This window comes from Taeniopygia guttata, chromosome 3 (genome assembly GCF_048771995.1).
Source record: "Taeniopygia guttata chromosome 3, bTaeGut7.mat, whole genome shotgun sequence".
NCBI lineage: Eukaryota > Metazoa > Chordata > Aves > Passeriformes > Estrildidae > Taeniopygia > Taeniopygia guttata.
In genome coordinates this window covers 30,491,708-30,518,814 of record NC_133027.1, presented here as the reverse complement: position 1 = coordinate 30,518,814, position 27,107 = coordinate 30,491,708, and the positions used below count along the sequence as shown (strand labels likewise).

At 39.0% G+C, this 27,107-nt stretch overlaps 1 protein-coding gene across 9 annotated transcripts in view; it reads right to left on the bottom strand.

The window, feature by feature from the left end:
• Positions 1–27,107, bottom strand: part of COL19A1 (collagen type XIX alpha 1 chain) — a 189,819-nt gene that overhangs the window by 36,787 nt on the left and 125,925 nt on the right. For all 9 annotated transcript variants that reach the window (XM_072926515.1, XM_072926517.1, XM_072926516.1 and 6 more), the window contains 14 exons: positions 18,297–18,350; positions 13,873–13,935; positions 13,052–13,096; positions 12,069–12,104; positions 11,104–11,139; positions 10,946–10,999; positions 8,939–8,992; positions 5,573–5,626; positions 4,243–4,332; positions 3,564–3,608; positions 3,382–3,459; positions 2,476–2,511; positions 2,320–2,373; positions 2,178–2,231 (listed from right to left, as the gene is read on the bottom strand). In XM_072926515.1, coding sequence (XP_072782616.1) covers positions 2,178–2,231; positions 2,320–2,373; positions 2,476–2,511; positions 3,382–3,459; positions 3,564–3,608; positions 4,243–4,332; positions 5,573–5,626; positions 8,939–8,992; positions 10,946–10,999; positions 11,104–11,139; positions 12,069–12,104; positions 13,052–13,096; positions 13,873–13,935; positions 18,297–18,350 — 753 coding nt within the window. The remainder of the gene's footprint in view (positions 1–2,177; positions 2,232–2,319; positions 2,374–2,475; positions 2,512–3,381; positions 3,460–3,563; positions 3,609–4,242; positions 4,333–5,572; positions 5,627–8,938; positions 8,993–10,945; positions 11,000–11,103; positions 11,140–12,068; positions 12,105–13,051; positions 13,097–13,872; positions 13,936–18,296; positions 18,351–27,107) is intronic.

Below are 27,107 nucleotides of genomic sequence, written 5' to 3'. Positions count from 1 at the left end.
GAAATTAAAAAAGGCATCTGCAGTTAATATTTTACAAAACACTACTAATTTTGATGTGTTTTCATTGCTTCTAAACTTTATATTACTGCACATAGAGCTGATTATATATATATATATGTTGATTCAATCTACTTTTTAATGAAAACTCAAAAGAAAAAAATGGTTTTCAGATATAGTTAAATATCACAGCCTATCCAACCTATATATTGTAATTCTTAACTATAAATGCAATGAAATGTCTCAAACCATGACAACAGCATAAGTTCTGAACATACTAATATTGTTTTTGTAGAACATCAGTGACAGCTTAATGCTACTGGAATTTCTTGTATTCTTACCTGATAATCTTCAATTATTTTCTTCCTCCTTTCTCCTAGACTTTGACTCTACTGTTAACTGTAGCACAAATTCTGGAGATGCCAAAGCTAACTTCAATAAATTAGCTCAGATACTGGAAATAATCCAGTTACAGCAACAAAAGCAACATATGTAGTATTTTTACCTGCCTTTAAATATTAATAATTAGTGCATAACTCCTTGGTGTCACCACTAAGCTGCTACCAATACTAAAGCTGAGCCATTTAAAGATCAGTCAGTGGATCTATACTGTACTGAAACAGATCCCAGACTTCCAAGACCCGCCATTAAATTTATATTTAAAGACTCCCCGTTAAAAACTCATTGCCCTGGTTGTCATCAACTTAATTCACAGACTCTCCAATTACTAATTCTCATTTTATCTGGCAATTGCTAAATATAAAATCATATAAATCCTGGGCATACTATAAAATTTGACATTCAAAATAAGGTAACTTTTTTGTTCACCCTGTTTCAATTCTTTCCATCTTGAAGAAGAAAAGTAAAATTTAAGCACTTTTTTTAACCAAAGACTGCCAGTTAATAACAATGAGTGTCAAAGATCAGTTCAAGAGATGCAGTGCTGAATATAATTAGCCAGAAATATAATCAGCACACCATCAATAGGGTGGCACAACCACCCTCGAAAGCATGCCCAGTTGTTTTTTAGGGTGAGACAACACCACCTGGCACAACTTGAGGACAGAGTTATGTAAGGTGTGAGTCCATCCTCTCACAGAGGTAAACTGTACATAGACAGGATCAGCTGCTCTTAAAAACCTGTGACAAGATCCCAACAAAAAAACCTACATGGCCTGACTTTTCACCCTTCTCCTTATGATATTTTTCAGCTAGGTAGGCTATTCTCATATCACCTGTTGGTCTTCCTGCTGGACTAGAACTGTAATTTCCCCAGTCTCTCCTCTTTTCTAATGTTCTTATTTTAGCTGCTCTATCAATGTATGGCACAGAACCCTGAACCCTCAGTGTGGAACCCCAGCTGCAAAGGGCACACATGTACGAGAGCAAGCCAGCTGTGTGCCATGCAGCTCCCCTGCTTGAGTGCAAGGCAAGTCCAGCCTGACTGCAAACACACTCTGCAGAGCCACACATCTGTGTGCTGCTCTCTGAATAAGTGTATGATTTATGCCGGGATTTTGAAAGTGTTAAAACAGCCTTAATTCTCCAGATTCACTCCTGCTTGCTACATCTTCCTGGAAAAAATGTTCTTTCCAAAGAGAAGAGTATTTCAAGAGAGCAAAAGGCAATAATTACCCTTTTTGTGAGTTTTACCATTTAGACCTGTCTGTTTAATAGCAGCATCAAATATTTTACTTCCATTTAGCTTACAATGTGCTGTGCCTTCCAGACTTATTCTACATATGGATTTTGGTTTTCCTTATTAAGCACTTTATCCTCATCTGTCTCAAGTTAAATCTTGTTGACTTCAGACATCCTCTGAATTTTGATTACATCTTCAAAAAGCAAGCAATCTTTCCCACTCCATTTGCAGAGTTTTATCAACTTACCCAAATCAAATTAAATCACTGACAAGAACTGAGCTTGGGAGAGACCTCTCTTTCCAAGTTTGAAAATAAAATTTTAAGCATTTTTTCTTGCTTAAAGAAACATCATGAAGACAGTCTCAGTTTTATTAAGGCCAAGTACATAACATGGCTGTTTTCCTGTCTTTCCCAAGTAAGTATTTTTACTTTATCTTCATATCACTGGTTCTTATAGGCTTGATATGCTATCTCACCTCACATAAATTTAATATATTTGCACCAAAGCAAACGCAAAAGTTTTCCCTGCATACGTACAGGATCACCTGGAGGGCCTGGTAGTCCTGGCTTTCCATCTCTTCCTGGAGAGCCCTAGAAACAAATGTAAAACTTGATGGCCTTAAATCATTGATGAGGTACACGTTACTTTTTCTTGTATATACATAAAACTGTTACTTACATTAATACCAGGAGTACCTGGAGCTCCTGGCAATCCTGGAGGTCCCCTAGGGCCCTAATAGCACAAAAGGTCATTTAGGATATAAAAATACTTTTCCTGCAAAATTCTTTAACTAAATTAATGCTTTTTGTATTAAAGAGAAAACTTATACCCTACCTGCACACCTGCTGATCCAGTTGGACCTATAGGACCCTGCAAGAAAACTCCAAATAATCAGTAGCTACACTTTCTGGGATAAGGGAGATGAACTTCATTTAAAAATGCTGAATGTAGGATATTTATGCAGTTTTCACTTTGAGAAAGTCTTGCTTTATCGTTTGTCTTTAAATCCACACATAATTTTGCCAGAATTAGAGACCTCTGGACTTTGTGAATGCCCATTTTTAGGGCAAGCATTTCCAAAAATTATTGATCTATGGTGAAACTTGGTATTTAGCAAGAAGATTCACTAGAAAATCTGATCAGCACTTGAATAAAACCAGATAATTTAGGTATAAATGGGTAATTTTTAAAATTCACATTTGAAAATATTGTAACAGAAAAAATTATCTCTAAGCATTATTATTTTAGATTAATACATTCAGGGTGAATACCTAGTCACCCTTCACAAATATTTCCTTTTTTATACCAGAGCACTGTCCATAAACTGAATACACATTGGTTGAATGAAGGGAGACTGCCTCAGTCACTGGAGTAAACTCCTGCAGTAGTATGTACCACCCACCAGGCACACCATCAACATCAGCAAATTTTTCTATTGAATACTTTGAAGGCACTGCTGGTGTATTTATTTAAAGGCATTAAAAAGAAAGAAACTCAGGAAACAAGCTGAATTACTGAAACAATTACTGCTGTACAAATTATTTACTATGAATCCTTTGGATGTCTGTGTCAACTTGCTACATGTTTGAATTTAAACAGCCCAGCAACCCTTGGAGCAATCTGGGAGCTGGGAGTCAGGCCAGATGGAGTTCATGGCTTTTCATGATGCTCTGTTTGCCTACTGCAGTTCCTCAGGGATGAACAGTGAGAAGCCCAAATTCTGGGTGTTGGTTTACTTACTGGTGATCCTTGAATGCCTATTCCAGGAGGCCCCATCTCCCCAGGTGCTCCCTGTACACCAGGTAGTCCTCTTTCTCCCTGTGAAAAGTAGAAGGCTTTCCATCACAACAGCTCTGAAAATGTAAACTATCATATTATCTTTTAAAATATTTTTAGAAACAGAAATAATGCATTTGGCCTACCTTTGGCCCTCTTGGACCTGGGTTTCCAGGAACACCAGTTGGACCCTAAAAGAAATCCAAAACAAAACACGAAAAAACCAAGAAAAAAACGACAAATTATGTTTTGAAATCCAAGATACTAGATGAATTTAATGGCTAAAATTAGCCAGCCTTTAGAAATAAACTATGACAAGTGTACATATCCTTCTTGTTAGTGCCAGTATCACTAGGATCATATGTGATACTTATACTATTTCTAGACTACAATAATAGACTAGTAGACTTACACTATTTCTGTATTTTAGTGCACTTATAATACCACTGTGAAATATATTTTGATTTTGAAATTACAATAAAAAATACTTGCTCTGTGGCTTTAAACTGGAAGTGACTAAGCTTAGATTAGGTATTAGGAAGAAATTATTTACAGTGAGGGTGGAGGCACTGGAACAGGCTGCTGAGAGAAGTTTTGAATGCCCCATCTCTGGAAGTGTTCAAGGCCAGGTTGGATGGGGCTTTGAGCAACCTGCTCTAGTGGGAGATGTCCCTGCCTATAGTAGGGGGTTGGAACTAGATGATCTTTAAAGTATTTTCCAACACAAACCATTCTGTGATTTCTTTCATTGCAAAATGAGAATTCTTTCCGAGTTTCCTCTGCAGAAAATGAAGTCAGGAAGGTCTTTTCAGATTATGGACTTACTGGTGTTCCAGGCAGACTTGGTCCGGGAGGCCCCATATCACCTTTTGGACCTGGATGTCCAGGTGGTCCCATAATTCCACCAGGGTCACCCTACAAAATAAATTTGAATCACTAATTGAAATGTGAGAATTTTCCCCTATGAAAAAAACTCTAAATACTATCAAGTTTATCATAGATTGTGCCAGTACTTTGAGAAGATATAGAGAAGAAAAAATACCCTCATATTTTCCTTCAAAAAGTTACAGAATTGGAGACATGGATCACATAACCATTAATAATAACTAGCATTCTCTTGGTTTTCCATGCTTGCAATGCATCTCATCTACATTTCTTGTTCCCCAGGCTCCTAATATGCACGTTGTCATTAAACCCTGCCAACTAATTCATAGCAACAGCTGAAACAACAGCTGTGTCTCCCCAGCTATCAACCACTAGTGCTAAACCCGGGGTCTTCAGTGTATTCCTCTTTACACCTCTGTTCTTTCAACACATGCAGTGTCTCTTGCTCCCCCTCGCTAAACTCTGCTACTTATGCAGTAAAATTGTGCCTTTTGTTATGCTGTCCTCTTACAGGTTCCTGCAACATACTCTGTGATTCTTTCTGAATCACAGAATCACCATTTTGCAATATAAGTACATTTTTGTCCTTGTTCCAGTTATTTTCTTTGCCTTTCTTTCATTCAGCTCACTTCTTCAGACTGGAGTTTACTGGTTTCCCTTGTACCTCAAAACGTATAAATACCACAACACATCACACAGCTCAGAGCACACCTGGATATCTTCTTTTTTCTCCTTCTTTACATTCAGTATATAGACACATAATTTTTAGCTCTTGCTGATGCAGCTGAATTCTAACTAAGGGATTTCTACACAGCAAAATACAATGTCCTAAGGAGATCCCGCCCTAGCTTACATCTGAGCCAGTGTAGCTGCCCTAGAGCTCTGCCAAGAAGAAGATGCCTGACTGTGAAGTGAGATTTTACACATTAGTCTGGGTAGGACACTACCCTGAAAAGGTTGTTCTGTAGTCAGGACCTGAAGTGACATTTCTGCACAGCACAGATTTAATGTAAGGGCACAGTCCAATCTCTTGAAATATTACTTAAATTATTAATCTAAAGAGCAACTGGGTTGCCAAACTGGCCTGAACTATCTCCAAATGCAGAGATGTTTCTTCTCCAAGACACAGGGGGTTGCTGCTGGTACATTTTAAAATCATTTCACACAGCAGCCACACAAATGCACTACAGAAGAATGGAAGGTTACTCTTGAAGTGAAAATTTAAAATGCTTTAACATATCAAGTTTAATGAAAAAAACTTTAAACATACCTTGTCTCCTTTAATTCCTGGGTTTCCTGGTACCCCAGGATCTCCTGGTAAGCCCTGGAATTAATAAAAATATAGCTATTTATATATATTTATATATTTATAGCTACTCCGTTAATGGTTATATAAAAATACAGATGAAAATTAGTTTCCAGTGGAATGCTTATTGTGCATTAGTATTGATCCCAAATGTTAAAGACTGCAAGTTAATGAATGCTTCCTTACTTTAAATATATAAATCATTTTTCTTTAAATTAAACTGTAATAATCAAGATTATTTTTGGACCCTATCATGGGAGAATGGCAGAGACCAAAAGGTTTAATTGTTCTATTTCAAAGTAGTTCCAAGTCTTGAAAATCAACTGTTTTTTCTAGGAAAGAAGTAGCACATAAAAACTTGAATTTTAAGTAAGTGTCATCTTTTTTGCCCATAGAGGGCTGCATGATTTTCTGTACTAGTTAATTATTCAAACTGGTATCTTAAAAGCCTCAATTAATTCCTACTCCTTCACAATAGTTAATCCAACAAATCCCTTTAAATGTTTTAGATATGTAATAGACAGTCAAACGTTATCAGTAAATAAAGTATGTTCCAGCCTCTCTTTTGTCTAAATCTTCTCATCTTTCACATTTTGATTTTAACATATTTTCCCTTGTCCTTTTCATGAAGGATTTTTATATATGCAGAGAAATGAAGATAAATTAAATATATTAAAATCTAAATAGAAACTATTAAACAAGTAAGGCTTAATTGGGTTCTCTCACAATACTGCAACAAATACAGAAAACTTTTTCCATGACCCTTCAATGTTATTCAACCAACTATTTAGTCAAGCATTTTGTTAAGAATACCAGTAATTTTAACAGCAACTATAAAATTGCCGAAACGGAACAGTAAAATCTAAGTATGAAACATAAGCTGGACTGAAAAATGAACTCCCTAAGAAAAAGACAAGGAAACACACAGTGTTTTAATTTTTCTTCTCAGTGTAAAACACAGTTTTGTGCACATTGACATATGACAGATGACAACATTTTCGTGCCAGTAGTGAATGCTCAGCAGCTGTGTTTGCTTTCTCTGCTGCATTCTGTACTTAATACAGACAGCTACTCGTTTCACCCAGTCATCCAAACTAAAAGCATAAGAAAGAAAGTACCCTAATGAAGAATATTCTGCTTATACCAACACAAAATCATTATGGAAATGAAAATTTATGCTTACTAAGATCATGGCCTACCCTATCCACTTTTGACACTGGCATAAAATACATACAGCCTCTCTTCTCGCTCTTCTTTTCTAAGGATTTCCCAAATTATTTTTTTTTGGTTGGACCAACCTCAAGTGGTTTCTTAGGAAAATAAGTAATTCTTATCTGCTAGATGACTCTTTGATGATGTAAAATAATGTAAAACAATTTTTCAAACTTTCATAATTGTCGTCATGCTACATAAAATGAATTATTATATTTTTTAATCTATACGGTTTCAACTTTAGAAGATAAAAAACCAAGGAGCTTATAGCTAAAGACAATGTCTCTATAATACATTTAAATTTATGTTTTTACATACTAGAACTCTGTGTGCACAGATAGGAGTCTTCAGGATCATTTAGATGTAGGACTAACATATAATTAGTATTTGTCTGTTTATAATGTTCTCTTGATCAAAGATCCATCAGTACAGCACTATCAAAAGCAGCAACTATGAACTCAAGAGGGATGATGGCAACACAAGCAAGAGAGAAATGAGTATTTGTTATCTTTCACAGTAGGATTGGTGATTTATACATAAAAAGAAGCACAGCAGATAAGGCTTACAAACTTTTCAGTAGATAGTAGGTAAATCAGACACAACTGAAAAAAACATGCCTCAACTGAGTAGGAAAATAAGTAACAGTATAAAATTACTACATGCAAATTTAAATACTAGTGTTTTTTCCCTTGTCAAGAGCTGAAGATGTTGTATGCTACTTGTCACCCTGCTTATATCCCTAAGATTTTTAATAGGTCACCAAAAAAAGGTCTGCTAATTCTGTACCACTCAGAAGGGTATTTTAATATTAATAGGTATATGGCTTAAAAGTCTGTTCAAAACATGATCTTCTTCCACAATGTAGTCTCAGGGCATGTATGGAAAGTCCTAAGACAAAATGCAGCACACCAGCTTCTAGATGCTCCTGCTGGTAGGAAAAAGATAAAAACCAAAACCACACACACAGAGCAATGATCGAAATCCGAGTACATTTTAAGTGAGTGGCTGAGCTACTAGGCTAAAGCTAAGCTTTTTATTGTCTGCTTTTCTTGATCCACTTCTCAGATCTAACTACTCTTACCTCCAAAATGCTATTTAAAAGCCATTTTATGGTTTACGGAAGAAGGGAGGTACAAGAACCAAGAAGAGGGGGTAGGTGCCACTTGTTATGTGACACCACTAGTGTTGTAAACTGAAACACAGGGAATTAGGCAGACTGAAAGAGGGATTGTGCCATAATTTGCAAGGGAGACAGGCAGCCACTGCCCCAGGAGAGGCTTCTGCTACATGTGCGTGTCAAATCAAATGCCCGGGGCACTTTCAAGTTTAATATAATGGTGATTAATAGTTTAAGATGTTTCCTAGAGAATCCAGACTGTATTGACATTTTACCCTTGGTCTTCACAGAGGCACAAAGGTTACATGCATGATGGATCTTGGTGTATGTGCCTACCAGTTTGAGAAATCCCAAACAGCCAGGAGACCAATCAGGCTGCTGCCCAGTGGCATAATTGTTACAGGGGCACTAAAATCCCCATGAAGGAGGGTCTCCCCATCACCTTGCCCAATCAGCTGGCAGACCTGAATGTGGGGCACCCAAAAGCACAATGACTACAGGACATACCAGCTCTCCTGAGAAGTACCACTCCTTGGCACTCCCAACCCACCAGTTTCACACCCACAAGCACACTGCATCTTTGGGAGCCTTGCCCAGTAACATCTGGGCATGGTAACTGTGAGCAGATGCACAACACAAACCAAGAGAACTTCTTGCTTAACCATCCCAGCCAAGCTCCAGGCTGGAAGCCAGGACCCAATGAACATAACACTAACAGGGGAACAAGGGAGAGACAATCAAGAAGGGTAAAAGCTCTCATGTCTGTGATCCTAATATCCACTCCAGGCTGTCAAACAGTGTCAGAAGTACATTATAGATGGTGTACTGAAACTCAAGATAATGGCCTGTTGAGGGAGGTATTCCATACTACTGTGCTTCAACACTTGATAGCTACACTGCCACCCACAAAAAGAGCAGCTACGGTAGGTTCTGTGGCACTGCTTCACTGGCTAACTGCTCATGCACCGCAGCTACAGCTGGAGAAATGGCACAATACATACAACTTCTCCTGGCAGTCCCCTGGGTCCAACAGGTCCTGGAGGGCCTTGCAGTCCCTGTGAAATGATATAATACACACCTGAGGTAAAAGTCAATCAACTACTGTAATATGGTGAAAAGCATTCTTATATATAAATTTATTAAAACATCAGGCATTAAGAATTATCTTCCACATGGAGTAAGAAGTACAAGTTTGCTCATTCTTCCTTACTCTAAGATTTAGTTCAGTAAGTCTCGTGGACTGATATGTACAAAACCCAAAGTACATATCTAAAGCAAATACAAGTAAGTACAAAGGGAATACCTAACGGGAAAGACATAAAAAAAGAACATATCAAGATCAAGAACATTCCAAGAATCATTTTTACGACAACAATTTTGAGGCTTCTATAGCCACATCCATTCTCACTGGGCCCTCTTTTTATGATCTAAAATTCAGACACTATCCAGCATGAATATTGTTGGGTGGCAGTTGGATTAAATAGTTTCTAATTCTAACTGTGTTTGATACAATTCAAGGCGTCACGAGAGATCTTCAAGAATGTTTGTGCTTCAGTTACTTTCTTCACAGACTCACACAATTGTAGTGAAGTTAGAAGCCACATTGTAGGATGGGTTATCTGGTTCAGCCTTCCTTTGCAAGCAGGATCATTCCTGTACATTGCAGTTTCTTCCATTGAGGGAGATTCTGCAACCTCCCTGGGCAATTTGTTCCATTGCTCAGTCACCCACACAGTAAGGAAGTTCTTCCTCATGTTCAGGTGGAACTTCATGTGCATCAGTTTCTGCCCATTGCTTCTTGTCCTATTGCTTGGCACCACTGGGAAGGGCCTGGAAATCTCAACACCGCTGTTTAGATACTGATAGACAGTGATGAGGTCTCCTTCCAGTTAACTTTTCTCAAGGCTAAACAGGCCCAGCTCCCTCAGCCTTGTAAAAGAGATGCTCCAATCCCTTAGTCATCCTTGCTCTCCACTGGACCTGCTCCAGAAACTCCATGTCCCTCCTGTACTGAGGAGCCCAGAACTGGACACAGAACTCCAGATGTGGCCACACCAGGGCTGAGTAGAAGGGCAAGATAACTCGCTTCACCCAGCTGTCCATGCTTTTCCTAATGCACCCCAGGACACCATTGGCCTTCTTGCCCACAAGGGCGCTGCTGGCTCATGGTGGAGCCCACCTGGCACATCAGGATCTGCTGGTCCTTCTCCAAAGAGCTGCTTTCCAGCAAGTTGTCCCCTATGGTTATTCCTCCCCAGGTGCAGGACTCTGTACTTTCCTCTGCTGAGTTTCAGACAGTTCTCTGCCCATCTCTCAAACCTGTCATGGTCCCTCTGAAAGGGTGCACAGCCCTCTGGGGTATTGGTTGCTCCTGCCAGACTTTGCGTTGTAGGGAATCTGCTGAGGAGGTCTCTGCTCCTTCACCCAAGTCCTTGATGAACCAATTAAACAACACTGAACCCTGATGGACAACACCAGTGACAGACCTCCAGCTAGACCCTGTGCCATGATTATGAGTCTTTGGTATCTGCTGTTCAGCCAGTTCCAAATCCACCTCAGTGTCCACTCATCCAGTCCATACTTCCTGAGGTTTGCCTATGAGGACAGACTCAAAGCCAGGCCATAACTGCCTAAACATTACCTGCTGCCTCACAGGCTTAAACAAAGGAGCCATTCAAGTACTGGTAGTGGTTGCTCCTTGTCTCACCAAGGCATAAAGAGAATGCACCCAGCTACCAGCAGATTTCTAATTGCAAAATGAGTGCTTATATTCTCAAGTGACAAAATAACACCTGAGTGTTGCTTGAATATTCCTTTCTGTGTGACACTGAGAGCAACAAGAACTAAATGTAAAATGTAAATTTTATGTTTGGCTTGATCCAAGCACAAACTTTTGATAAAAATGATTTGCATTCTTTGCCTATTAATAGTAGCTAAAGAGTTGATAGCTTCAGATTCCTCTTCTATATAGAATGCAATTGTTATTGGATGAAATAACATTCACTTACCTTTGATCCTGGATTTCCAATAACACCAGGTGGTCCAGGATCTCCCATTTCACCCTAATGATTTTGTTTGAGAAAACAAAAAATTCCAAGTTTACTGCTATGTCTCCCAGCATCATCTATGCATACTGGTAACATAGTATATACAAGTCCAAAAATACCTTATTTCCTTTTGATCCCTCCAGTCCAGTCTCTCCCTGAAAATAGTAAATACAACTATAAGAAGTTAGAAATTTAAGTAGGATCAAATAAGAGTTCAATTTGCTACCTTAAAATATTGCAATACAGTTTGCAAACTTAAACATTGAGAAAATATGAAATAATTTCTGATGCCTTTTGCAAACTCTGAAAGACATAGCAACCTAATTTTTTTGCAAGTTTTCCCAATTAAAGGAAAAATTTTTGAAAAGACTGCATTTCCTGAAGACCATTTTCAGTCTATTTCCACGCTATTCTTCACCACTACATCTCTTCTGGTACCCAGTATTCACCTCTAAACCCACACTTTATTACAGTAGGACTTATTCTGATTATTATAATACCTTAACCACAAATATCTCAGCAACCTTGAGTTTTATATTAAAAAGCATAACTAGCTTTTGTCAAGTATCATAAGAGAGGACAGTAATTAATTACAAATATGTAACATAAGCAAAAAGACTCTTAGAGAATGAGTGTTCTGAAAATCTGCCTCAAAATAAGAAAATGGCTGTACGAGAACAGCCTGATGGTAAATGCCACACTGATGGCATCAAAACAGTACAGATTGCACCTATACTGACATACAAACATATGTAAAAAAAAAACCAACAACAAAAAAAAAAAGACATAAAACTTTGTTGAAAAGCTGAAAGAAAGAACTTTCAGGGAATAAAGAAAGCATGTGCTCTAAACTCAGTTCATGGACAGTACCAGCAACAGAAATGCTGAAAAATAGGGCACCTCTGTTTTTTATTTATAACCTGGGAGACCTTGATGCACATGTTAGGAGACAATACATATGCTATCCCATGTAATCCCTGCATCTAACAAATGTCTACAAAGAAAAGAATTACAGAATGAATATGGTATGACAGTAATCTCAAATGGACATTATTCACAGCAGTTCAAAACATGCTATACTTACTGGGTCTCCTTTGTCCCCTTTTACAGAAGGCTCTCCCTAAAGAAAAGTAGAAAATAGGTTAACAGATTTATTTAAAATGGTAAAAAAAATATATGTCTGGTTTTGCTGAAGAGTCCTGGAAAATGTGGCTATTTAAAACCTGTCTAAAATACAAATATATGTACTACAAAAGTTTACTTGAAAGATGATGTTGATTTAATGCCAAGACCATAACATCCATGATCCTTTCAAGCAGGAGCACAAAGGAGTGTCGGGAACATAAACTAAAGAGAGTAATCAAGAATCCAAATCTGAAAAATTCTCAAACACAGATGCTTTATAACACAAAAAATCATAAATATGTTATATCGCAGGAGTAAAAATACTGTTTCTGCCTGCATGAAAACTAATTTTATAGGTATGAACAAAGAAACCAAGAAGCCTCGCAGCAAATGGGAAAACACCTATTAATCAGTAGAACTATGTATAACATACATTCCTAGAAAAGTAAAATACAAGTCTGTTCCCAAATAATACTTCCCGAATAATACTGTAAAATTTATGCTTAAACTAAAATATACTAAATTAGAATGCTAGTTTGTAAATTTTAATAATTTAAACCTTCTTGTTTTTTCATATAGATATAGAAGATCTATACATTCATAACTTGAAAAATTATGGCTGGCACCTAATTAATGAGGCAGCCTCTGGTCATAAACTTATATAAAAAATAAATTTAAACTGGTATTAAGTAAATGTCTGAATATTTTTAAAGCTAAGGACTTCATGAGCTGGTAGAGCAGGGAAATTTACTCGCCTATGTAAATACCCTCCCAAAGAGCGGCTTGAATAAAGTACAAAGGATATTTAGAGACTGACAGCTTTTTCCATGCACAAGCATTTTTTCTTGATCTCCTGCACATTTTACAAGATTTTATTCATAATCAGTACATTGCGTCAACTTCTAGTAAATACATGAGCACAGAAGTAAGGAATTAGCTCACCTTTTCTCCTTTTGCACCAGTCACTCCCAATTCTCCTTTTTGACCCTTTTAACAAAATTTATGATATTTAAAATCTTTGTATTCTGGCAAATGTAAATAATCCCCTCCTCTTCTTTAACTGTATTTTGTTGTATGTGGGCCACATAATCTTAACATTTTTTACAATGGAAATCAAGCTTAAACATCTGCAAATTAATTTAAATTACTATTTTCCATAGAAGATCTGCATGCTTGTCAATAAAATGTTGTAAATTCTGTCACATATCCAGAGCACTTGTCTCTTCTCTTAAAAGTTAGAAAGGCATGCAAGTTTTAAAATATCAGTGAGCTGTTTATACAGGACAGATAACTATAAACAATATAATGCCATATGGTGTTGATTCAGAATTAGACTTGCATGTAATTTTTAGAGGTTGTCTATGAGTATTTTTGGTATAGAAACCTCATTGTTACAGAGCAACTGCTTTAAATATTCATTATTTACTATGCAAAATATTTTCTGAATTTCAACTTTTTCATATTCTTTCCCACGTAACTGGCAGGGCAGCTATTTGACTTCTCAGATGGCATTATAGAAACCATACATAATTCTTTCAGCATTTCTCCTTTCTATTTATACTAGAGGAGTTATCCTGCTGCCACTGCAGTACAGCATGATGAGTTGGATATTGGTCTACACAGATCAAAGTGCCAGTCATCTCAAAAATCTATTCCTTCAAAGTCCATTGGGATAAATCAAATAAAATCCACTGTGTGGAGGGCGGCAGGGAGAGGTTGGGTAGGCACTTTGAAACTTCTCCAAATTAATTCCAAATTCTTACAATGTCTCCTTTCTGGCCTTTAAGTCCAAGGGTCCCAAGTTCTCCTAGTAGTCTTGCATCACTCTGGAAAGAAATATCACCATAAAGATCAGAAAACACCACTATTTACTTCCAGTAAAAAATTATTTACAGTAGCAATTTATTGTATCTAACCAGTTGTAAATTCAGAAGTCCTAATTTACTACTAAAAAGGGAATAATATTAAATGCCTATGCAGTACTCCTGCCACACTTGCAGAAAATGAACAAAAGCATAAAAGGGAAATGTCTATGTTGACTATTGCTATGTAAATCTATGATTTTTAAGTTCAACACAAAGAACATATTTTTATGCTCATTGTTACAATACATTTCTCAAGTATGTTCAAAAAGAAGAAAACCCCCCACTTTTATGAAGAAGAACAACAAGCTTTTTACGTTTGAGCACCATGAAATGTAGAAAAAACTAGAGCTAATTTAAGTTTACTACAGTAGTAAGACAAAGGAGAGGGAACAGGCTTCTCACATTGCTTCTCAAAGAAGACAGACTTAAGGACTAGAAAGTTCAGGTTCTATACTTGCTCAGCTGTTATTGCATTGCATTTATTTATTCTCTGTACAAGGTAAAAACACAAGCATATGGTTTCCCTTTCATAAAGTCAGACTTCCTAAGGGGAAGATGTTTCTTTGCAATGACAATGGAAAAAGAAACAAAATCCCAATAACCCTGAAAAATGAGCTCCAGTTAAGACCCAGGGAATCCCAATCCTAGAACAGATGCTACTGGGTGAGCAGGAACCCTGAGTAAGCCAACTCTACTTGCCATATCCCAGTTTCCATAGCTCTAAAATGGGAAAATATCACAATGAATAAATGTGCCATTTACACTATGTTAATATTTTCAGAAGATAGTAACTGAATATAAATTGAAAAAAAATCAATAATTATTTTACAAATGCTAATTTCCTGATGGATTTAGGTGTTTAAGGTTTGCAACACTGTGAGTACACTAATTATCAAAATCACCTTCAGAACAAGATGCAGACACTCAGATACCTGAGTACTGATGAGAAGCAGTTGGCTACTACTGGACTGAGAATCCAGGTGTCTGTTACCATGAGTACACTAGAAATTATGATTTATACTGAGTCGTACTTTTTTTTTTTTTTTGCATATATGGAACAAAAGAAAAAAAAAAGGCTTTTAGACCAAATAACTACCCTTATGTTATTTGCATTTTTATAGGTAATTTCCCCTTTAAAACAAAATGCAAGTAAAATACACACACACACACACACAAAGAAAAAAAACTTAGAAAGTTAATACTGAATTATTCCACAATAATCTAAAATTCCTAGAAATTTTAATGATTCTGAAACATTTCCTGACAAGATTGTGTTGTAGTGTCAATTTCTTTGTGTTTTGGTTTAATTTTTTATTCATATGTACTGGAGAACATTTTTTATTAAACTGGTTTACATGTCCTTTCTAAAGATACTTAGAAGCAAGTTTGGCTAAATGACCTTATATCTACGCATGGCAAACTGGTAAAAAAGAAGGATGCCAAACAGAGGCCTTGAAAACCTAAGTAAAGATAACAGAGGCCTGAGAGTATATAAATGCAAATCATGAGGCATCATTTATTCCTCTCTGAAGGAATGAATGTAACGCACAGGGCAGAACTAGTTTCTTGGCAAAAGAAGGTAACAAAATGTGTTTATTGAACACATGCAAAGCATCTGATTCATGCTGAAAATGCAAAAGACATAACAAGAAGATATATAAAAACAGTCACCTGTAAAAACACAGGAAGAATGAGGGAAGCAATGCTCCAGCACTGTCTCCCACCCCATTAAGGATCAATGCTACTACTTATCCTAGACAGGTTCCTCTCACCTTCATTAAAGAAAGACTGCTGATCTTGGTTTGCTGTTCAGCACAATTTGCTGCTGCAATCAGCAATTGTATTTATGGTGTTCTTTCACTGTATACATGATTCAAGTAAATTATGCTTTTAAAGGCTTGCACTCTAGCCTCCTTAAAAATCCCTCTGATAAAGTGATTGATGCTGACCCAGAAAAATCCTGGTTGCAATAAATTATTTAAATATATTGTGAAATTACCAATACTTATTACAGCAATCAGAAATTAGCATATAGCAATCAGGAAAATTGCAAATAATCTTATAAGGAACAGAGAAATTAGAGAAACAGGAAAAACATTGTTAATTATGATGGGTCTTAAGAGCCACCATATGTCTTCATATCGGTTTCTCATGGTTCCCAGAAATACCAACACAAAGAAGCCATACTAATATTCTCAAGGAAAATATAAAAAAAGGCGTGAAAATAGTTATAACAACTAAAATGTGGTCAATAGCTAAACATTTTAAACACCAAGCTGAAAGAAGACCTTGTGACATCCTTTGGAATATGGATAAAATGATGGAAGATGACATCATCATTCCCTGTGCTGTAAGGAACCTCAAAAACCTCAGAATATCACTCAAATATCATTTCACCAATGACAACTGAGGCACACAGCCAGTTCAATGCTGGAATGAGAAAGACTGCTTGATGTCTCCAAGGTGCTGAGCACAAAAATCAGCTTCTGTCATACTATGTAATAGCATGGAGAAAAGTTACTGGTGCATACATCTACCTAAGTGAATCAAAGGCAAAGCAGAGAACCTGTTCTTTTCTTTGAAGACGTCTTTGCCTTGTCCTTGATGGGAATACCTCAATCCCATCCTAAAATGTATAGGAATTAATACCTTTGTTATTGGAGACTTAAGTTGACTCTAGGAGTCAGCTTTAACTGTAAGTTTTCATATTTAGAACCTTCTACTTGAATCAGAAAGCCAGCTCCTCTTTCATCTGGAATAAACCAGCATTTGCTTGTTGAACAATTAATTGCTTATGACAGAGTCATTAAAATCTTCAAACTAGACAGCTGAAGGAAGAAGAAAGTTGATAAGCTATCCAGGATTTGAAAGATGATTAATTTATAGACCCGTACCAGCTGGTCTACATTTTTTCCAGAATTTGTTAATTAGGAAATATTAGCCACCTTAAGAATACTTAGAGCCTTCTAATTATAAGAAACATGATTTTTGGAGACAGATGTGTGCCATTTCCTGGAGTTCATCACTGTTTGTAATTCCTCTTGCACAATTAACCTTAAAGGGACTAACAGGATTAAAGAGACTGATAAGGCAGAGGTGGGGAATGAGTTACAAAAAATATGGTATCAATACAGGAAACAGTGTTGGTATCGGTGAAAGCTCTTTGGCAGGAAAAAGAAACTGGTAAGGAAACCAAACGTGAAACCCAAAATATATAAAACTTCAACATATATATGTGAAGCAAGAGACCAAACACAGAAACAAACTCTCTAGGCATAAAAAAATGCTGTATGCTTAATTCCTAAGGCATGCTTCTAAGATGATATACTGATTTGGGATGGATTAAATATCATAATTAATATCAGAGAAATCACTTCAGTGATAAAGCAGCTGGAAAGGTATGTTTGACATTAATTTAACACCACAATCCCTGTTTAAGGAAAGATTTTAGCAGCCATCTGGGAATGTTAAATAAGAAAATTACCTGAATACATGTGCATTCTATTCATGTATAGTTAACGCATTCTAATATTAAAATAAATTAATTCCCTCCAGGCTTGACCTGCATGTCTTAAGTTGTGATACACACATTAACTACTGTACTGGGGAAATAATGCTGCAATAGTGCATCTTGAATTTTGAATGTATTCTGATCAGAGAGGTTACATACTCCCAAATCAGTTTAGCAAACTTCTCTATTTTCATACAATGGCAGACACTACCGCAGCTTAAATGACTTGAAGGACCTGCAATAAGAATGTAAAAGCTCTGTCAAGCTGAACACAGTCCTATGCAATTTGAACTTTTGTAGTCCTTTAAGTTCTTGTAACTGCAGGAGCTTTTATAATTGATACAGTGTTTTTATTATTCCATAATACAAACATAAAGACAATTCTCATGGACTGCTGGCAGATCTTTTCAAAATTATGCCTCCTTGTCTTTCTATTTTACTCTTAGAATCATGACAGAGTTGGTAAAGAAAAAAACATCAAGTACAGTTTGAAGCAATTAGGTTTAGAAATGAGGAGCTGGTGCTTCACACTAACAGCGAGGTGGTCCACACATTTCCTTTCTGAGTTTTACCAATCAAAAACAAATAAGTAGAAGATGGATGGGAGGCAAGACACATGGCAGCAAGATAGAGGACATAGTGGACACAGTGTGGACTGAAGCTTGTAAAGGGATGCAGAAAGTGGGCAGGAAAGAAATTTCCTTTTGAATTAAACTGGAATGTGGCCAACAGAAATCAAAACTATAGCAATTTCTAACTTAGATACTACTTAGTCATAAATCCACACAGATACCAAATCAAATTTCCATACCTCATTATAATGTTTGTTCAATGAATCCAGGATTCCTTTTAGTCCAGATGGGCCCTATATGGAAAAATATGCATCAGAAGGTCATTTTAATTTAACTAATTTTATGTTTGCTTATCTTTTTGAAAGAGCAGTGGAGATGTAAAAGTTTTCTGATTTTTTTTTTTTTTGAGTGTACAGGAAATTATCTTCTGTAGCTTCATTATTTCTTTTTTTCTGGCACAGAGAAAGAAGAAAGTTAGTTTTCAAATCTCTGAATTTTGAAAGCCAGCAACTTATTTTCAAGTGAATTGGTCAGTCAGAGAAGGCAGAAATGAAATCCATATCAATTTTAATACAAGTCCCTTCTGGTATGAACAACATTCTTGTTCTGCAGCATTTTAAAACTCTTTCCACTAACTCAAAGCATAAGTTTTAATGTAGAAGTGGTCCTAGAGTCAGTGAACTGCTAAGTTTTTAACCTGAGAGTACAGTAAGCGAAACTGAGGAAAGCCAGAATTCTCCAGAATACTAAATTTCTAGTTTTATTAGCATTGTAAGTTTTTACTTAAACACATGTTTCATCAAGAAATTCAACACTGAAAAATGAACTTCCTGACCAAATGAACATTTAGGACAGAAACACTGAAAAATGTGCTTGGGAAAAAAACATGTTTGGACATTAAATACCCCCCTTTTTAGGCATACTCTGCCAAAAAGCATTCCCTCAATGAGATTTTTAAGTTTGGTAGATGGAGCAGAACACAGAAAGTATAGCCAGTTCTTATGAACTAAGACTCAATTAAATTTACATATTTAGTCTCTTTGAGTTGAAGCTTTCACATAATGAAAATATGAAAAATGAAAATATAAAAAACAACCACTCATGATGGCTGTAAGAAACACTTAACTGTATTAATAAGATTAAAATATATTCAAGTAAATTATTTAGCCTGATTGACCCAGATGTAATATAGACAGGGCACAAAAGCACTCCTCTGGGACTTTTTATAATTACAATTTACCCTCTGCAGCTTTTGTCTTAGTGTGGATACTAGGAAAACTTGGAGGCCACATGAAACATCTCAGGTGTTTCACTCCCTCCTTCTTCCCTACATTGGAAGAGACAAAAGGGCATTCCTGTTATTTCAAAGTGAATTGTCACTTCAAATTTACGTTAAAAATAAGATCAATATGGTCATGATGTTTTCACTAATATCTCACTCCACTCTGATTTCTGAAGTTAATGGCAGAATTTTTACTTTGATATCCATAATAAAGCTGACAATCTAGAACTGGGGCTGAAGTATGATGACACTGCCTAGACATCTCAACATCGACACTGTAAACCTGTTGTGTTGCATCCTTGAACTCAGGATTCCTGGAGAATTCTGAAATCTTGCAAGGAGTCAAAAATAAGAACTTATTTTCCCTTTGCATTTGACATAATGTACCATAATTCTTTTACTTTTTTTCCACAACTGAAACTGCTGCAGTCACACAACCCAGGAAAAACTTAATGATGTATCTGCCATCAGCCCCAAACCCTCAGATATGATTTGTACATAAATAATTTTTGTCAGGATAAAAAGTACATTGCCATAGTTTTGAAAAACAAATATCCTTAAAAATCCCCAGAATGTCTCATGACCAAGACAGTCAAGGAGAACTTTAGGTATTTGGGTTGCATTCTTGACTATGCCACAGCCTTTGAGTTACCAGTTTAGTATTTCCATTTTCCAAAAATTGACATAGATGTAATAATTTCATATTTCCATCTTTCTTTTTCTATAATAAAAACCTAGCAAAACAAGTGTACAACAACAGAAAAGATTTTTATTCAAGACTTTTTTTCCTTAACCATAGTCTCTTTTCTTCCACAGTTTCCCTACACTAATATAGTTGCACAATCTACTCTGAAGTCTCTACAGAATAAAAAACCCCAGCAGCATTGGTTTGAAAGTGGAGAAGCAATGAAATTAACAACAGTTGAAGAATTATTGTACCAGCAGTTTCTAGCTTTTGAATGAGAACTTTGCACATCTGCCACTTTGAAGCTCACTTGAGCAGGGTTTTCTTTTTTTTTTTTTTTTCAAATATCAAGTTGTGTAATTGAGAGAAGTGAAGCACACAGAGTAGAGTTGTATGAATAAGAAAAGAACTGAAAATGTGTCCTGATTGTTTTCCAAAATTGCAAACAGGTTTCAGATGTTATTTCTACAGTCAAGGCAGGAATAGAAACACAGGTGCTTAAAGGCAAATAGCTCTAAACTGTGAAATTACTGGGGCTTACAACGTATTTTCCTCCCTTAACTTTTATAGTTCACCTGCATTTCTGTAAAGATGAGACTGTTGAAAAAACCTACCCAATCTCACAGTCCATGCATAAAATGGGTAACAAGTAAATTGCACTGGTTGCATCTCAAAAAGAGGCCAATTCAGAGAACACAGCCTGCAAGTGACTCAGTGCAGTTACTTTATCCCTGTATTTCACTTTAGTGCCTGCCCATTAAAATAAGAAACTGTTTTTCTATTTATTTTAATGCAGAACATCATGAAACTCATCAGGGCAGATGTACAATATTGCATAACAATTCCAAAGAGCAAATGGAAAGAATGATGAAAACATTATGTCTGCCACAATAGGACACAAGAAATAAATTACATTTTGATATGGATAAAAAAACTTAATGCATAGAAACAAGCAATAAGACCAACCTTTGCCAGCCATTCCCACACTATAATTTAAATGTTTCCAATATTCTTCTAAGAAGCAGCTGAAAGTCCAGGAAAACCAGAAATGCTACTGACAATTTTCACCTATCATCACTTTGATTTTTTATTTATTGTAATTACGCGATAACATTCACTCACTCCCAAAATATTGGTAGAGGAATGACAATATTTCCTAAGGCAGAGGAAATGAAATTTCCAAGGTGAACTGCTGGCTACTTAAGATAACTAGTCTGGGGGCACTGACATATGTACTGAATTACAACACCAAATGTGTATGTAATTAAATGAAGTAGTTCAAGTGAACTCCTCTACTCCATCACATGCAATGCAGACAAAAATGAAACCCTATTTTAATTTAAAACTTTAGGGAGTAACACAAAGCTCATCTTCCAAGCAAAATACTTGAGAAAATAAAAAATATGAAGTTCAGCCTCTTGCAAAGGTAAATGATAAACTGAATGATGAACTTCAAAAGCTATAGCAATTGTGATTACAGTTTACTAGCCTGTGATTTAACACACCCTCGGTTTCTTTCCCCTCTCCGCCACAGGTAGATTGGCCAGAACAGGCAGTCCTCATGCTTCTAACCTTTACAAACCTGTGCTAATAACATTTCACTTCAGCTAAAGAATAACTGGACAAAAGTCAGACTCATCTGGAAGAATTTTTTTAATACTGGTGCAAGTCTGTAGCACAACTCTAGCTTAGCTCTCTTGACTTCAAAAACAAGTTAACTCAGTAAAATGGGAGCTATTAAGAAATGGAATTGCTCCAGTCATAACAGTTCCTGTAGAGACAGAGAAAATCAGGACAGGAAAGATAAAGTTAACCCTCACTGAAGAAATGAGAGAAACTCCTTTTTTCTGTTCTCTAGCCCATCTATGTAAATTGCTTTACCTGCTGATTCATTTAAAGGTAAAAATAAATAATCAGTAAACCCCCAACCTCAACAGTGACAGACATCAGGGACCCCGTCCATGTTGCTGAACTTAGTCAGCAGCTATGGCAGACGAGCGCAATCAGCTCAGTTCTGCAGTCTGATCAAAATGCTATTCCTACAACCTTAAAGCATCCTATTATCATAGTAATTCTTTTTGTTTCATAAAATCAGCATTTCAATTTCAGTGAAGAGCCATGCTGAGCAGGGTAACAGCATGTGACAGTCTCTCTTTCAGAAGACTTTAGAAGAAAATGGAAGTAGGCAAATGCATAAAATACATTTGAAGGGTACAGAGATATTGATTTTACAATCACAATTTTCAGAATGCTTGTGAGAACAAAGTGAATAGTGTGTTTAACAGAAGATTTTCACTGCTATCCAGGAGCTTTAAAAGTGGAGAAAAGGTCAAAAAGCACTAGAGGGAGCTGCTGTTCTACTTGAATTCTTGTATTCAGCACAAATTGCTACTCCCTGGATTGAGACGCGTGTAAGCACACATCTCGGCTCTCCTGTACAGAGATAACAGAACAGCACTCAAAAACAACAGCAAGGATGCATCCTACCAGTTCTGAACCAGAAGGGAATCAATGAACACATTAAAAGTCTATAATATGTAAAAGACTTGACACAAATAAAAAGGAAGAATATATTCCGTAAGTTTACAAAAATATTTTTTATAGCTGATCAATAAAAATCCTCATCGACTCTTTGCCTTTTTGAGCACAGGATTTGTTCCAAAGAGGGAAAAGAAAAAAAAAATAACATAAAAGAAAGCATAAGGAAAAAATGACACAAAAGAAAGGATATCTGGGAAAAATTTCATAGAAAGTCCCACTTTAACTGAGTAGTTTCATTACCAGATGCCAATCAATCTATGTTTCTGACAGTGATAAAGGTTTTTAACCAAAGCTATGCAGATGATGTTAAGGGACTAGAAACTCACACCAAGCAGTAATTTTACTGAAAAAACAGTTCCCAGAAATTAGGTTAGGAAAAAAAAAAAGTAAAAAGATGAGATATTTAGAGAAGGTTAGAAAAGTCTTAAATGCTGCCATGCTACAAGTAGAATTTTGACTGTTAGCAGGTGCTTTAACACTTCTGTCACGTGAAAGCACAGCATATATGCTGACTGCAATTTTTGTAACTTTCCAGTTTTCTTTAATTTTACCCCAGTCTTTTCCCCACAAATCCCTATATGTGCACATTGTTATTAGGACTGCCCTTTATAATAAGTACCTTGAGTATTTTATTTTCTTATCACAGTTGTTATGTTTTTTGGTTTTGGTTTTTTTTTTGTCAGTACTGAGCACTTGACTGTATTAATATCTAAATGAAATACTCATCATCATGGCATAAAATGATAAATAAATTGGGTGAATTTATTAATTTCAAACACACAGTGCATGCTCTAGCTACCCTAACAATTAATGACTGAATCTCTTTTTCTCAAAAACAATAAAAACCCTTTTTTTTTGAAACATCAGCTGTGGTAAGATAGGGACAGGCGGAGCGGAAGATTACCGGAATGTCACGGAAAAGATAGGCCCCTTCCCCCCTTCTCTCTCCCCTGCTTATCTGCTAACTCCAGGAGTCAGAAAAGAATGTAGCCACACCTGTTCTGGTAAAGTTCTACTACCCACTATCCTCCGAGACCCCAAACCCCCCTCTGACGTAGCAAAGACCCCTAAACCTATTTAAACCCATGAGATAAGATAATAAACGCTTTCGACCGTCCACCAAATTGGTGCCAGCGTGTGTCGTTAGTCCGAGTAGCCCGAGTGAAGCCGGGCTGCCGTGCTGTCTTCTTGTAACCAGGTCGCCGTTGTCTTTTATAAAGGCAACATCTGGTGCCGAAACCCGGGACAAAATTTGCCCGGTGGACGGGTTTCACCTGGACAGAAGCAGCGGCCAGGACGGTAGAACCGTACCCAGGCGTAGGGGAGACGTCCCCGGACCCGCGAGCGTCATGGACAGCGTCGCCTGGGTCGTAAGTATGAGGCAATGGAATATCGCGTTTAAGCTCAGGGACTTTTATCTTGCCATAGCAAGGCTGCCTGGGCTTGGAGCAGCCGAATGCTCAGTGGATGCCATGCATCCGGAGATATGGGAACAGTATACAGCCACGCTAGCCAGAGAGGCAAAATCCTCAGGCGAAAGCGTTACGGCACAGAGCAAGGTAAAAAAAACCCCGCGCAAAGCAATAGAAAAGCAGGAGACGCGGAGTGCAGCACATATGTGTTTATTAGTCAAACCCGAGCTCGTGGGGGGGGCGAAAGCGCAGACCGTCCCTGAGGAGAGCCCACCCGGGACCGGAAACCCGAGAAAACTCAGCGCGACAGCCCCTTCCCCGGATCGGAGCCCGGCCCGGCCCCGCCGGGGAGCGGAGCCCAGCCCGGCACAGAGGACCGTTCCCGCCGGAGCCCGGGGCGGCGCGTTCCGGGCGCCGCGGCCCCGCTTCCGCCGGAGCGGGCTCCGAGCGCCGCGGCCCCGCTCCCGCCGGAAATCGGACCCACCCGCGGCTCCGCGCCGCTTCCCCGCCGGCGTGCCGAGCGGAGCAGCGCCGAGCCCCGCCGCGGGGGCCCCCCGAGACGCCCCCGCCGCGGAAGACCCCCGGGAAACCCCCGCCGCAAAAAAGCCCCGAAAAGCCGCGGCTTGCCGACACGTCCCGCCGCCGCCGCCGGTCAGAGATCCGCGGTCAAAGGCGCAGCCGCGCGCGAGGCGCTCTTGGCGAGAGCCGGCGGGAGAGACCGGAGTCGCGAGGGCCGCGGCTCGGGGAGAATCCCCGGCCGCGCGGCCATGCGGCCGTTTTGAAAATGGCGCCGGGTGCCGCGGAGGGGGGCGGAACCCGGGCGGTCCCGGCGCGAAAACTCGGACACCGCGCGATCTCAGAAACGCGCGCGCGCGGGAGAAAGGGGCGGAGGGCGGCTCGGGGCACAGAGCCAATCAGCGGCCGCGCCGGGAGCCGCCACCATATAAGGCAAAAACCACCCCCCGCGGGGGGCGCGGCGAGCCGGGGGGGCGGAAGCGGCGCCTCCCCCGCGGGGAGGAGCGAGCCCGGGGCCGAACAAAACGGCGCGGGGCCCCGGAAGTACGCTGGCATTTCATTTCCGGCGCGGAGCTTAGCAACAGATCTACCGGCCCCACAGAGCCGGCAGGGGCCAGCCGAAACCCCAAAACAAAAGATACGGAACCAGCACAGCTTAAAACAAAACCAAATAGAGTTCTAAGCCGCACCGAAAAGCGGTCACAATACCCCTTAGAGCTGCGACAAAAAAGAGCATCTCGCCAAAGAATACAGGTCCCAACCCCCGGACACACAAAGAGCGCGCGGGCGGGGGGGGAGCGCGCGGGCGGGGGGGGAGCGCGCGGGCAGGGGGGGAGCGCGCGGGCGAACCCAGCCCCCTCCCACCGCAAGCGGCGCGCGCGCCGCAGGGTCAGCAAGAGACGCCCCCGATACGGGACCCCGGGGTAGCCCTGGCTATGAAAGTGAGGAGAAAGCCCCCAGAGATGTGAGGGACGTGCTGCCTCTGTAGCAGTCAGAACCCCCATGTAGTGAGACCATGAGAGCCACTGCTGCACACCACTGCTAACAACCGAACTTGACCCTCAAAACAAAACTAATGAGAAGCTATGAGTTCTGTTTGCAGGGCACGCTTGTGAACCATCCCAGTAACACACACACCCCTGCTCCAGAAAGAGATAACAGACCACCAAACTGCCAGACAACACCTGAAAATCCCACGGTGGTAAGATCCAAACATGCACAGTGTCTTTCTTTATGCATTTTTACTGTTTAGAGGCTTGTGGCCAAGAGAACAAGCTAGCCCAAGCCACTGCCCTCTAATAAATACCCCATCCTTCGTGTTTCACATAGCCAGCCTGTTTAGAAGCTACCTTACTAACTCTAAATAAAACCAAATCAAACCTAACTAACCCCTATTAGTTTTGCTATGATATTAAACCCCCTTTTCTACGAAAGCAATGCTTTAAATACCCCCTTCAGTTACTCCACAGCCAATGTCCCCCACCAGTGCAAGTGAGACACCCCCCACAGAAGACCAATAAGTAAATAGTCCCATCCACATTTGAAATGTAAGTTTGCCAGAAACCCAAAATGAATCCTTATATATTCCTTACCAAGTTTAATAACTCTATCAACTTCTGTGTTCAAGTTCTAATTGTTTCTAAGGTCCTACATCACTCAGACGAAAAAATATGCCGTCTTCTCGAGGAACCTAACAGACTCCACAAAAAGAAAATCATCACAAATATAACTATCGCGATGCTGCTCAGCCTGAGAGCAGCTGGCACCGCCACGGGTGTCTCAACCATCGCAACCCAGCAACACAGACTCTCTCAGCTGCAAATAACCATCAACAAAAACCTGCAGAAGATCGAGAAATCCATCTCCTATCTAGAGAAATCAATCTCTTCGCTTTCAGAAGTAGTTTTACAAAATAAGCAAAGACTAAACCTTTTAAAGCCTTCAGCACCTGCCTTAAAAAATCTACCCTGATCTACTAAACCACCCTTTCCTTAACAAGTTACAAGTCTGTACCTCACTCCAATGTCTCTATTTACAACTACCTCATTTTATATATGATAAAGAGGGGGGAGATGTGGTAAGATAGGGACAGGCGGAGCGGAAGATTACCGGAATGTCACGGAAAAGATAGGCCCCTTCCCCCCTTCTCTCTCCCCTGCTTATCTGCTAACTCCAGGAGTCAGAAAAGAATGTAGCCACACCTGTTCTGGTAAAGTTCTACTACCCACTATCCTCCGAGACCCCAAACCCCCCTCTGACGTAGCAAAGACCCCTAAACCTATTTAAACCCATGAGATAAGATAATAAACGCTTTCGACCGTCCACCAAATTGGTGCCAGCGTGTGTCGTTAGTCCGAGTAGCCCGAGTGAAGCCGGGCTGCCGTGCTGTCTTCTTGTAACCAGGTCGCCGTTGTCTTTTATAAAGGCAACAATCAGCCAAAACACAAACTTTTTTATACTGGAGAGTCTAATTTTTACATATTCAATCTGTTAGCCATTTTGTACCTTGTGTAGGCCAAAGTTATGCCAGCAACCACACTGCAGGTGTGACTGTTCTGTTGCACTTTGGAAAAGCCAGAGCAAGGGCTAACAATGCATCCACGTGCATGAAGCA